General features: G+C 47.5%; 3 protein-coding genes across 4 annotated transcripts; 2 read left to right on the top strand and 1 right to left on the bottom strand.

Moving 5' to 3' along the window:
• Positions 1-5: 5 nt before the first annotated feature.
• Positions 6-2,560, top strand: E1B28_003756 (uncharacterized protein; the record flags this gene model as incomplete). Its single annotated transcript, XM_043148189.1, has 7 exons — positions 6-518; positions 583-734; positions 794-1,040; positions 1,088-1,525; positions 1,590-1,802; positions 1,857-1,982; positions 2,036-2,560. 7 exons carry the CDS (start codon positions 6-8, stop codon positions 2,297-2,299), a joined length of 1,953 nt encoding a protein of 650 aa, XP_043012781.1. The 3' UTR covers positions 2,300-2,560.
• A 3,137-nt stretch (positions 2,561-5,697) lies between these two features.
• Positions 5,698-6,192, top strand: E1B28_003755 (uncharacterized protein; the record flags this gene model as incomplete). Its single annotated transcript, XM_043148188.1, has 3 exons — positions 5,698-5,823; positions 5,878-6,054; positions 6,106-6,192. The coding sequence occupies 3 exons, from the start codon at positions 5,698-5,700 to the stop codon at positions 6,190-6,192; spliced, it is 390 nt and encodes a 129-aa protein (XP_043012780.1).
• A 2,223-nt stretch (positions 6,193-8,415) lies between these two features.
• Positions 8,416-11,735, bottom strand: E1B28_003754 (uncharacterized protein). Of its 2 annotated transcripts, XM_043148187.1 has the most exons (13): positions 11,661-11,735; positions 10,855-11,611; positions 10,722-10,795; positions 10,407-10,652; positions 10,220-10,354; positions 10,066-10,171; positions 9,896-10,001; positions 9,765-9,844; positions 9,603-9,711; positions 9,387-9,555; positions 9,296-9,336; positions 9,196-9,242; positions 8,416-9,141 (listed from the first exon to the last, which is right to left on the bottom strand). In XM_043148187.1, exons 3-13 carry the CDS (start codon positions 10,728-10,730, stop codon positions 8,420-8,422), a joined length of 1,770 nt encoding a protein of 589 aa, XP_043012779.1. In that variant the 5' UTR covers positions 10,731-10,795; positions 10,855-11,611; positions 11,661-11,735; the 3' UTR covers positions 8,416-8,419. The 2 variants fall into 2 exon arrangements, with proteins under 2 accessions (XP_043012779.1, XP_043012778.1); XM_043148186.1 differs by having other exon boundaries at positions 10,407-10,795; positions 10,855-11,735.
• Positions 11,736-13,047: the final 1,312 nt, after the last annotated feature.

Genomic DNA, 13,047 nt, shown 5'->3' with positions numbered 1-13,047 from the left:
TCATCATGGCTCCGAAAAGAAAAAAACCCGCAACCAAGAAAGCCAAAAACATCCAAGAAGTTGATTCTGGTAGTCAACCCCCAACAAAGAGAAAACGCGGCGGTAAAAAAATTGATCCTGACGCCATGGACATTGATGATCCTGGTACTGCTGACAGCCAGATGACTGTACCAACAAGGTCTATGCGCACACGAAAAGCGCTCCCAACTGCACCTCGGGACCCTCTTCCTGCTCGGGATGGTCGCAACTCCCATCCCGGGCTGATTGTTGCTCCACGCTCAAAGCGGACTTCTGGACAGGTCGCTGCCGAGAAGGTAGCTAAAGACAACGCCTGGTTAGCTGCAGAAGCTACCCATGCTGCAAATATGACTCAACTAAGCGAAATGTTTGCGGCTGAGGAGACTGGCCGGGAGATGGAAGAGAATTTGATTCCAACGCAAAAGCCTAGAGAGAATGAACCAAGTGGTCTGGATATAGAGGCAGAGAGCGAAGATGAGGAGCCTTCTAAAGTGAAAACGGTAAGTGCTTGAACCACAATATCTCGGTGAGTTGGCAAGTGACTTGTACTCACCAAGTTTTAAGGGCCGCAAGAAAAAACCTGTTAAGGGAGAAACTCGGGCTCTGGTGGAGGGGGTGGAGAAGGCACTTGAGATTGAAAGACTGGAGAGTAGGCTTGAAGCCCTCCGAAGAGGGGAAACAAAAGCTACAATAGACAATGTAGTTGAGGCGAAGAAGTGAGTTACATTCACGCCGTCAACACGTCACAGTAAACACTTCACGCACCAAACAACAGAAAACCTTCATGTGTTGCACCTCCCACCGGTCTCTTGCCTTCATTCAAACCCAGATTGTCGACAGCACCACCTAAAGAGTTAAAGAGGCAAACTAGTAAAACTAGTTCTAGGACCTCTGTACTAAGCAAGACCTCACAAGAAGATGGCGGGTTGCAAGAAATCGATATCCAGGATTTGCGGCCACATAGCAAGAGTCAAGTAGCCACTGGAAGTTTAGTGGAGAATGTGGAGGATGGCGGCGATCAGGTGCTCTTCAGTTCTTTTTCTTCAGAACATTGTTGACCCCGCCTAAGTTTCTTGCCTTGTGCGAGGAGCACGACCTCTCTGGTATAGATAGTCCGGACTCTTCCGATGATGAAAGCGACCACCTCCCAACTCAACTTCAGTTCTCGAATGTATCTGCTACAGTAGTCAAGACACCCGTTTCCTCAGCCACGGTTCACAAGGCACCAAAAGGCAAGACTGCGAGCTCAAGGACACCAATGTCAATACCCAGCACGCCCAACGTCTCAGACGAGCCACTGTCGCTTCCTACATGGGCAGTGAGGAAATGGCGTGTCGAATTCTTGCAAACATTATACTCCCGATGGATGGCCGATGATAATCCTTTCGCAAACTTCAGAAAAGGGGATACGAAGTTGACAGAGATAATTCAAGAGGTGGTTGATGCCGTATACATCGATGAAGAATATACAGTCGATGGATCCAAAGACGACGCCATCTATCATATTGTGAGGTTTTTCATTCATTTTGAAGTACACAGAGAGTCTTACGAGTGTCCGTGCTACGGTTCAGGCCTATGACCGTGTCCGTGAAAAAATATCCGGTATAGGGCGATACACGCTCACCCTTGTCAAGCAACATTTCGAACAGCAATATTACAAAAACAAACCAACTCGAATCAGGAAGTATGCTAAGTGGGCTATGAAACCAAACGGCCCTGGAATTTGTGAAGAGCCCGCACCCCAGCCCCTTTCTTCATTGTCAAGCTCGGATCCACTGTATCAGGTACGTTCTCAGGTGTAACCTCTTATCTCTTCGTAACTGATGTTGTTCTTTTAGAAAGCACGCGGCATCTGTCTATCGCCATTCATGGTTGATACCATGAAGGAGTTCATACGGCATGGGGCAGGATCTGTCGAGTATCATGGAAACTTTATCGGTTTGGTTGCACTATCAGCAGCAGCAGTGAGTGGCCCATTTTTACATTTGGTTAGTACAAAACTCAACTTTACTTACAGGTAACCCGGGCATTCAGAATGTACTCAATCGACGGCATATTCACGAAGTCGGCAGGTTCTGACTTCGCCGAGGTTTATTGGAATGACGTCGTACTCTCGTTCATTGCCAGCGCAAAGACCTTTTCCGGAAACCAATGGCAGCGTATCAGAGACAAACTTGGTGTCGCCGAGGGGGAATCTGATCTCGGCCATCCCATCCAACCCAAAGTTGAGGTTTCGTTCTACGACACTGTTGCTGAGCTTTACACCCCGAGCAGTCCATGAAATCTGGTACTGTTTTACTGTTCACCTGCCCGTTCATCCGACTCCTCTCCTACAATACATGCAATCCGAATTTCTAGTATCTCATTTCCCCCACCTGCACTCGTTCAATCCACCTCGTTCCTCACGATCCTTTCCGTAGTCTATGCATCAGCATCCTAATTATCATTTGCTTCCCCATTCTTTTATTTATAATATCGCTGACTATATTCATATCTATTATCTACCATACAAAGAAATCTAATGTTTTACTGTAAAGATGGACTTGCGGACTTGTCAGGACTGTTTGACTGGCGGGCTGGTGCCGGGTGCGCTGGTGAGAGCTTGCTGAACCGAGAAAGTAGGGAACTTTTTGAAAACACGACATAGGTGGTGGCTGGTGACTTGTCGACTTGTACAAGCCCCAAAAAGCCGTAAAAAGTCCCCACAAGTAATTTGTCAAGTTGCTGATGTGCTCCATAAGACTGACCGTGATACCCCTGCTAGTAGATTCGACCTGTTCATCCCTAGTTTAGAAGATATAGTCCGTCGAAGTCAGTTTCGAGAGAAGGACGGGAATGAATAAACATGTACTCACCGCCCCCATAAATAGGTACTCACGTCCTCTGATCCGCAGCCGTAACCTCCAAGATCCCATTCACGTCAATCCGGAATGTAACCTCGATCTGAGGCACCGAGCGAAGAGGATGGACCCTTGTCTGGTAATCGATTACTGTGTTGAAACTAAGTAATTCGAGGACGAGAGTAGAGGAGCAATCCAGGAGAACACGTGGAAAACAGCTTCTGAGTTGACGTACAACCGGGTCGTTGGAACTAACCCAGGATGGGTCGTCAAGCTTCCGAACTCGTTAGGCATGATCTTAATCCGACCATCTTTGAGTACCCTGTAAATCGTCAGTGACGCGTTCATATAGTATAGTGGTTGGGTGTTACTAATCACCCAACACGAGGATATCCGTGTAACAGTGTCAATCAGCGAGGTGGCCCACACATAAATTTGTTATGACCACTTACGTCGTTCCGGGATCTGTTCATATGAAAGCTCGTTAGGTCAAATAGACCCTCCACCGACTTTCTCAGGTCTGTATAATTGAGATTCAAAACACAGGGAGGTTAAAACGGGAACTCGAATACTTCACCAGCTGTATCTTCTGTAGCACTCGACTCAACCAGCTCCTCCAGATCCGGTTCACGCCTCGGCAACCTTCAAAGCCCTCATCGCGACCTCTTTGGACCTTCTCGGATGCTCTTCGTCTTCCTTGCGCTTCCATGAGGGAAGTCGAGACATGAAATTGATCAAGTGAAATAACCTTCTAGCCGTTGCAGGTAGTTCAAGAAGAGGAGGTTGGGGTCTCTTACTACAAGAGAAACCGAGCAGCATATTCTTGGCATATTCTTCGCATTCTGAATTGTCCACGCAGAACTTGAAGTTCGGGTGCGCTGGGGACGCGATTCGAGGGACCTCCCTTGTCGTAGCTGACGAGCAGTTCGGGGAAGAGCGAATACATGTCATTGTCATTAAGGATAGGAAGAACGATTGTCAATGGAAGTCTGGAAGGTGTTCACAGTAGTAAAAAAAAATTCAGACACGCTCCATTGTTTGAGAATTTGCGCAGAGCGCACCAACCTCATACTCTGATGTTACGTGTAGAGCTGTACAGCCAACCTTCCAGACCCAACCTCCCACAACCCGAAGCCTTTCTCGACTAACTAATCCAATCGCAGTTTCTGAGTTTCACCAGAACGTCAGAAACGTTCAAAACGCCGAACCTTAACTCACACGTCTCCCCAACCGCGGCATTGTGACTCTTCTATGAATTCGTATCAGTTGACACCTAGTGACTTGCTAGCGGGTCTTCCGAAGTTGAAGGAACCTTCAAGAAATGAAGAATATGAGGTCGTATGTAGGGGAGAGATAGTCGGCATATACCTACACACCAAGTTCCATCCAATGAAATCCATCAACTTCACAAAAGTGTTGAGAACCAATCCGTGTCCATAGTGTTAGTCTTGAATCGGAAAGCCAACTACACGGTTATTTCGTGAATTTTTTTTAAAGATTGAGAAACAGTGAAGAAAATTACCTGAGATATGAATTCCTGAGTGGGTAGAAAGGTCGTTCTAATATGAGGACTTGAGCTGTAAATCGAGAAAGACGAAACGATGGTCGTGGTGAGCGGAAGAGTTAAAACTTAATGATAACATAGATCACATGTCACACGCCGGTCCGCACGCTCGTTACCGAGAACTCTTTGCTCGACCATCATGGATGATGGCGGTTTGAGGTTCCCACCTCAAACGCTTTCCCTTCGATGCCACATTCTGGCTTTCTCAGCTGCCTATTTTTCGATTTTACCCGTTTTTAGGGCGTCAACTTCAGCAGCAAGAACTCAATTCAATTTTTTTTTGGGCTCGTTCATCAGCGAATTTCGAGTTTTGTTGGTTGGATGTACAGGATGGTCAGGTGCGCGAATACGTTTTCCATCATCCTGGTTCTTCAATCTAATAATCGTGGAGCTTTCTAGTCGACAGGATGCTCTAAATTCCGGAAAACCCTGCGATGGTCTATTCGGCCAAATCGTCCCTTCTGATAGCGGGAATGTCGTCTCCCTCTTCAAGGAAACTACAAGTCTCAACAGATTATAACAAAAAAACATTCTGTTCGTTCGAATAACAGGGTTTCGTTGGTCCTAAAGGACTTCTCGTGAGTTCCCCATGTCGGCGATTAGCAATGTACTTACAAAACGAACGAACATTCAACACTCAGCGCGTCTCCAGTAGGAAGGTCGAGCTTTGGCTCACGGAAGGTGTGGACAGAGGATGGAGTCTCTAGGAGTAAGAGTCTGTAAGAGCTCGTCAAGGTACGCTTGAATTGCAATATTTCTGACAAGTTGTGTTGACTCTCAATTGTAGTACGGAAACTCAAAAAAAAAAAAAATTGCGTCCCACCCCAGAACCTTCGGCCCGGATTTGCCTTACTTACACCACCATACATCATCAACAGCCGTTGATACACGCTGAATCGTTCACGACTCTTCGGAAGCTGGGCGCTGCTGAAACCAACCATAGGAAGTCGGTTACGAGCGCGTTTGCAGTCACTAGACCCTGAAACCCCTGCCCGAGCCATGGTACTCGAATACTTCCAGAAAACTTGACGCAAAGGGGTCTATCAGCACACTGCATTCAACCTGCCACGCTGCACTGGCAGCCTGAGGCGCCAATCAGACAAACCAATTTCTGTTGACAGCTATTCTGAAATGCCGATGTCTGGGAGTGTGCCACGAGTCTGAACGCCTTATAAACATGTGTTGGACTCACCCTCTGCCCTTCTGTTCCTACCATCACCTTCCTTCCGTTTTTCCTATTTTTCTTGACAACCGACCACTGCAGAAGCCTTTACAATGTCTTATTTCCAAGGGGCATCTGGAACCTCGATGCAAACCGCCATTTTCAACGAAATCGGTGGAAATCAGATAACTAATAACTACACGTTTCGGAAGGAGAGGGAGCGCAACATCTATGATGAGGTGTGTACATCATAGCCGAAGAAACAGTACGGAGTTTGATTCGCCTGGTCTTAGTTCAGACACATACGGCTTGGAGATGTGGAGATGATCCGGGAGCTTGGCGACGTAACGTTTCGCAAGTTTAATGATTTCCGGGGCGATGTAGTCATATCAACGTTCACTGCCGTTGTTCATTCTGGTCAAGGTTCGAGCTGTACTGTGTTATCATATAGCGGACCCGACGCAGAGGAGGTGCGTACTAATACTTTTTAATCGCACATTCAACTAATAATACTACTTTAGCAATGGGAGAGGGATTTTAGACAGGTCTCTGGGCTACGGTGCGTTGATATCCCTGGGGATTCTCCTACTCGCGAGTCGTTGAACTAGTGACAGAAATACACAAATGATGCAATTGTTCGGAATCAATCGGTCAAATGTTCCTCTGTTAATATTTTACAATGGTGGGTTTACTCCTGTCTTGTATTTCTTCGCTGAGAGATGATATTAGAGCTCGTGCCTCTTGGTCATGTTTTGCGTGGCCTTCCTATTTTGGGACAGGCGTACTTCAGAGGATTAGCACGGGTAAGTATGCAATGTAAGATTATGTATGTATTTCTGACTAGGTCCCAGACCAAATTCGGATGCGTCAAAGAACAACTGTGGATAGATCCAAAACGAGGAACATTGATTTGTGGACTGGACGGGCCAGAGTGTGGCTATGTTGAAGGCTTAGAACTGGAGGACGTGCCAATGTCATCAAATATTGACCTTCTCCAGGAGGACATTCTCTGGCGCTATTTCTCGGCGGTCAAGCCGTCGGATAGAGAATTTGATGGACACGTTATTCAAGTGCTTGCGGAACATGTACGGTATGATCACGAAACCTATTTCCTACCCGACAATGTGCGTTGGGTCAGCGGTGCACATTCGACCTTGATTGCGCCGTGGGTTTCGAACAGATGGTTTGACGACAGAGTACTGATGCCAGACGGTGCAACAAGGTGAGCTCAATGAAAATATGGGAGGCATATCACTCACCCAAATATAGATTCACTCTCGTCAATGTTCGTGAATATTCCTTTTTCCAGGTAGACAACCGGACCAGTCGACATGTTTGGCTCTCGCAAGCTTTGGCTGTGTTTCACGAACTCGGAATCTCACTGGACGAAGATCTTACTTATCACTGTGAGTTCTGTTTCTTCTGGTTCCTGATTGACACCGACCCGTTCCGAAGTTTTCAGTGTGCCAAATCTTGAATTGAGGGGATGGATCAACGGCGATGAAGCGTTTTGGCAACGACGTCATCGACATGGACCAATCTATTTATACATCCTTCCCCTTCTCCGATCCACTCGCCGCCGAGGCACCCTCAAGTTCCGAGTTTTTTGGTCTTCCGATAAAAGCGGAAAAAGACAGATTTCCAGGGGGACGCGCAGATACCTTGGCCTTCCCAGACTTTGCGTCGAAGTAGACTACCCGTTTTCTTATTCCTGGCCCATCAAAGTATACAAAGATGTACAAAGGTGGCAAGTCGCTCGAGGCTTTGACCCGACAACCACCGACTTTGCTCGCTACCTCGGATACCCTATCATCGACGTCATACAATCTGACACATCCCGGTTTCAAGAGCTTGACAAAGGTGAGCTATCGCTCATCCCCTTGAGCTGTTGCTGAATCCTTCCCATGCTCCAAAGATCTGTCCTTGGATCTACTCTTCTATGACACTCAGAGTACAACCAAAGGTGAGATTTGTTTTTTATTCATGAATCCTCAATGTTAAACAGAGAGAAATCCTCCAGAAACTAAACAGTCGGGTGAGTAATTATTACATTCTCCTCCTTCCTGACGAATTAAATTGGCAGCAGCTGCTTCAAAGAGTAGCTCCCTCTGGTCACTCCTCACAGTGCCATTCTCATGTGAAGCTTTTGAGGGATCGGATATTCCTGCCGTGGTGATATAGCAATTCCAAAATTCCCATGCCTCAACAATTGATCATCGCATTGCAAAGATGAAAGAGTACAGCTGACCTCGGGATCAGAGATGCGTGCCTTTAGACGGGTATAGACGTTCCAATTGGGCAACCAGATCGAAATTAGGGGTGTGAGGGGTGTTTATCTATGTTCACGATTCCGAGTCCGTGACAATGTTTCCCGACTGTTGCGAATTGCTGTTGCATCGGGATTTGATCGGGATCCGGGACGGTGTTCAAGTGAAGTACGGAGCCTAACAGTCTCGAAGTTTCTGGTTTGATGCCCGATCGATGTTGATGACTGCGGCTCAGTAGCTGGCGGCCGGTGACCCTCATATTAGCGCTATTATAAAAAGATTCAGGGGCTGCCAGGTCATCTTTCCCATTGAGCCTTTCTTGATGAAGTTCTCCCGCTCGAAGGTGATTTGAGATTCAATGATGATCTTTATGAAACAGGAAAGAACCGTATGCTGCAGAAACCTACTATAACCGGCGCGTTTTGGTACGGAACCAATAAACATCATAGGTTCAAAAACATTCAAGGGTATGCACTCTCAGATATCGCTACAGACCAAATCACATACAGTATTGGACAATTGCTTTTCATTGAGATATATAGTTCAAATATAATTACAATTCATAGCACTACAGGTCATTTTTTTGCGAATTGCGAATTACGAAAGGGGTTGTCTCAATGCAAGACTGTTCATCCTCAGCAACACCCCATTTTTCGTCAGTATATGTGTGCATTGGTACTGCTTTCATCATCAAAGAAGACAGAAGCCCGATCCCAGAAAGTCCAGCCATGACCTGCCAAAGTGTGCTCAATGAACTCGCGAAGAGCGACCGTACCTCGGCTTGCAGCACAAGCGGCATTACTGGTAGCACAGCGATAGACCCGTATGCTATATCTCCACCTGGGGGAAGCACTGCTACGACTTCAGCCGGGAGATCAGCGAGACCGTTCTGTAAGATCACCCCGCCGATCGTGATTCCCCATACCTGCCCAAACAAGCGCAGGAACATCACGAGAGAAAGTGCCTGAGCGTTCGCAGAGACGGGTAATGGTGCAAGGACAGGAAAGACCGATGTTGTGTATACCGTTCCTATTCCCGCGCCGAGGATAATTGTGTAACCGATGGAGAGCCAAATATCGCTAGTCTCCTTAACGGTGCTGAGCAGGCCCATCGAAAGGATCATGATGGACCACCCAACCCAAATCTGAGGTCGGTAACATCTGAACTTGGCGACGCTAAGACCAACCACGATAGAGACTGGAGCGATGGTCAATGCGAGCCCAAATAGATCCAAACCCGATTTGACGGGTGACGCTAGCTTGCAAGCTTGGAAATACACGGGAAGATAGTCTGAAAAGTGGTTAGTTCAACCAAGGTTGTCAACGAACGGGAATCACCACCTACAGATGAGGCACAGGAGTGTCACCTGGAGGACAAAGGTTTGGATATAGCTTGATTATAATTCAGCTCAAAAAAAGAGCGTACAAGCGCTCGTAAAGCTCACCCACTGATACTTGTGCGATTAGACCACAGTAAAGACGGTACCTAGACTGAAGGTCAGATTTGAATTCGCTAGCGAAACGGGAGTATCATACCATCGGATGCTTCGCGTACACGGCTTCGTAGGCAAAAAAGGCGATGAGACCCATTAAGCCGAGGCATAATGGGGCGAGAACCTGAACTGAATGCCAGCTGAATGATGATCCGGCCCACGCAAGTGCAAGGACGCAAGCAGTCGTGCTCCCGACAACCACAAGGTTGCCACTACAGCTCGCCTTAGTAAGAGACCACAGAAAGAGATTATAACATACACGAAATCGAGCCGTCTCAAATTGGAAAGCAGCGACTCCTTGGGAGTTTTCAGGTTGAGGTATCGAATGGCCAGAGGAGCGACAATGGCGCATGCTGGAATATTGAGATCTGGGAGAGGAATTTAGAAGACGGACTGTTGAAGAAGAAGAGCTGCTACATACAGAACAACCACCTCCACGCTCCTCTCTGAGCTAAGAGGCCACCCAATACTGGTCCCAGAACCGACGCAAAACTCCAAGTCCTGAGGGTAGGTGAGTGAATGAGAATTCATACATAGTAAGAGGTGACGAACAGTCCAATAAACGCGTTATATTTGCCTTGTTTCTGCAATGGGACGAGATCGGCGAGAACGATGTAGGACATGGAGTGTATACCTCCTCCTCCGACACCTTGAATAGCTGGTAACAGAGGAGTAGACATTATTTCATTCAACGCGAACCTATCGACATCAAACTGACGTACCTCTTCCTGCAAGAATGTGCGCCTCAACCTTTGCCGCTCCGCATAGTGCACTTCCGAGAGTAAAAAGAGCAAGAGACCCGAGGACGACGGGACGCCTTCCAAAGACCTAAAAACCCGAATGAGAAATGATAGATAGCAAAAGATTCGAATTTACCTGTGCGAGGGCCCCACTGAGCGGAAGGAAGGCTGTCGCAGCAAGAGAGTAAGCGGAACCCAGCCATATGAAGTCTTGAGCACGATATCCCGGAATGGAATCAACGATGGTCGGTAAAGCAGTTGAAACTGCACTCTATAAAAGGTACGAGTTAGTTATTCGGAGGAGACAAGGAACCGAAGCTCACCAATTCAAACGCACTGAGAAAAAGCGCCAGACAAAGCGCGCCGATTATGGGTAAAATCTGGGATAGTGCATACTGCCCACCAAGAGGCGGAGCATTGGCAGCAGGCTCGTCCAAGTCTGAATAAACACGCTTGAAGCTTGGCTGGGATTCAGTGTCGATGGTTGAGGTCATTATTAGGCACAAAGCTGGCGGGTCTCTGGAAGCCGTTATGATAAAAGGGCCAGAACCCCTGACTTTTAAGGCTGACTATTGACAATCAAAGGTTCAACTAAGCTGCGTAAATCGGATAACAGAAGCCATAGAAAAGAGGACTACCAGTCTCATCGCCTCGTTCGCAGCTGAATCAAATGAGCCTGCCGCGGGTCTGATTCAAATCAGCAACTATAGAACTCGTTTCAGAAGAGGACTTGATATCAGCGAAAACGATCGCAAGGTAAGTTCGACTCACCTCTAAAGTTTATAGACTCTCCTGCATTCGCCTCAACTGGATGGAAATAGTAGGTCGCCGGCAGTCGCAGAATCTCAGAAGCTCGGCTCCACTCGGCTTGCTCGCAATCTTGTCCAAACGGCGGTTCGGAACCATTGCGATTGAATGATCGGCTTTCGGCAAGGCCGCAGAAGTGGCCATGCATGGGAAAATCACGGAAGCCATGAAACTGAACCATTATTTCGGCATGGGAGAAAAACCGAAAAGCTGTTGGCTTCGACGGTCATCAGGCCCGCATTTCCCACCAAATCCCCACAGCCACCTGCCCAAATCATCTTCCCTGATCTTCCCTGATGTGCAAGCCCTCCCGCTCGAAGATGATCTGAGATTCCATGATGATCTTTATGATGCAAAATGAACCTTTCACATGCTCCATCGGAGATTCTTTAGCCATCGTAGGCGAGATTGAAGTGGGATATTACTTCCCTCTGGACCGTCATCTCCACAACCATCTTCATCTTTCTTGCCTCTCCTCGACCGCTGACCGAGGTGAGACGTCTTTTTCTACAATCCATCTACGCTCGAGATCCGAAGGTGAATGAACTTCAATGAAGGTCTGTGGAGCCTGTCGAGGATTTAACAGATACGCAGCTCGTGGCAACCAGCATGACGACCCCCCTGGGCAAATAATGGCGATCTAAAGACTGCGGTTCTGTCATCCAATGTTCTCGTTCTTTTCTAGAGGTCGTGAAGGATTTTCATAGTGATCTGACTCGTTCTGAAGACAGGCATGATCAGTAAGCGAAACTGAGGATTATTGGACATACGATTCTCCATCAGAACCTATATCGTTCTATTTTCGCGTTTGTTCCTAGCCAGTCTTTTGACAGAACGAAAGAAACGTGTTCTCGGGGCCTGGGCCTGATGATTGCGCTGATGTAAGCCAGCGGAGAAAGTCCGGAACTTGACCGGGACCGCTCCGGGATCCGTTTTTGTTTTCCTACCGTCATGGACATTTCCCGTTCCAGCCAGCCTGAGATACCTTTCTTCTCCTTCCACTGAGCAACCTTCCAGTACTAACTGACAACGTATGTGATAGGCATCGACCTCGCAAGACACCAGGGTAATCCCAAGGCGGTCATATTACAGCAACAATTCGAGCGCTTTCTTCCAATTTCCGTCTTGACTGTTATGCCCGCGTCCGACCCACATCCGACCCACGAAAATATTTCGCGAATACCGCACGCCCCTTTTGTGACAAATAATTTCTGGTCGTTATATTCGGGATGACTCTCCTACTTCATTGGATGAGGGTCGCTTCATTACAGATGGCCATGGGTACAGCGTTCACGACTTCATAGTTGAAGGATGCTCTGATCACCTTGCACATATTCGGTTCCTTCTCGTTTAGGATATTAGAACTTTGAACGCTGTGAAGGGAGAGGGAAATGGATTGGCAAAATGAAGAGAGTCGTCCGAGCTCAACCTACAGTCCCGGTATGGCTCGTGCTAATACCATCCAGGTGTCTGCATAGACCCTCCATGCAGCGTGAATGGCCAAATTCGAATGGATAACGCAACTGCAGGAGGTGCAGTCTACGCGTTGTCTGTTGCGTCATCTTCATCTCTTAAAGTCGTATCATTGGCGCCGGTTCTGCAAGAAATCGTGTCTACATATATCGACTCTATTTCCATATCACTTTCACGTCAATCAACCTTTCAAGCCGCGGCGGTGGATACTCTCGAGTCTCAACGATGGTACAGAAAGAAATTTGAGATGGATGGCCCATCCTCCTAGGCCGCGCTTCAACGGTCACCCGTTTGTCGCTTCTTTCTCAAAATCCACAACTACCCAGTGGCCACTGCCAATTCTCTTTACTACCCGAATCATCAGCGGGCAACTTTCTCATAGTCATTTGTCGGAGAGTTGAAGCTCACTGTATCGTTCTTCGATCTAGTAATCGCAACCTCAACCACGGTACAAATGGCTACGAATCATGATGCATGATGCGTCAAGTGCCTTGTACTCGCAGCCTGTTTCATTCACCAACCCTCGCCGAACCCATCTGTAGAGACACAAGTGAAGGAAAACGTTGAAGGTTTTTCTTCGTAGAGCAACCTGAATTCTATGGAACTGAGAAAATCGAAGGACCTAACCGGGTAAGTACTCACATTGATATGGTTGTACAAGAGTGACGAAGCTCGCGTTGCAGA

The sequence above is a fragment of the Marasmius oreades genome, chromosome 2, assembly GCF_018924745.1.
Source record: "Marasmius oreades isolate 03SP1 chromosome 2, whole genome shotgun sequence".
Lineage (NCBI taxonomy): Eukaryota > Fungi > Basidiomycota > Agaricomycetes > Agaricales > Marasmiaceae > Marasmius > Marasmius oreades.
The sequence above is the reverse complement of the archived record's forward strand: the minus strand, read 5'-3'. Positions and strand labels throughout refer to the sequence as shown.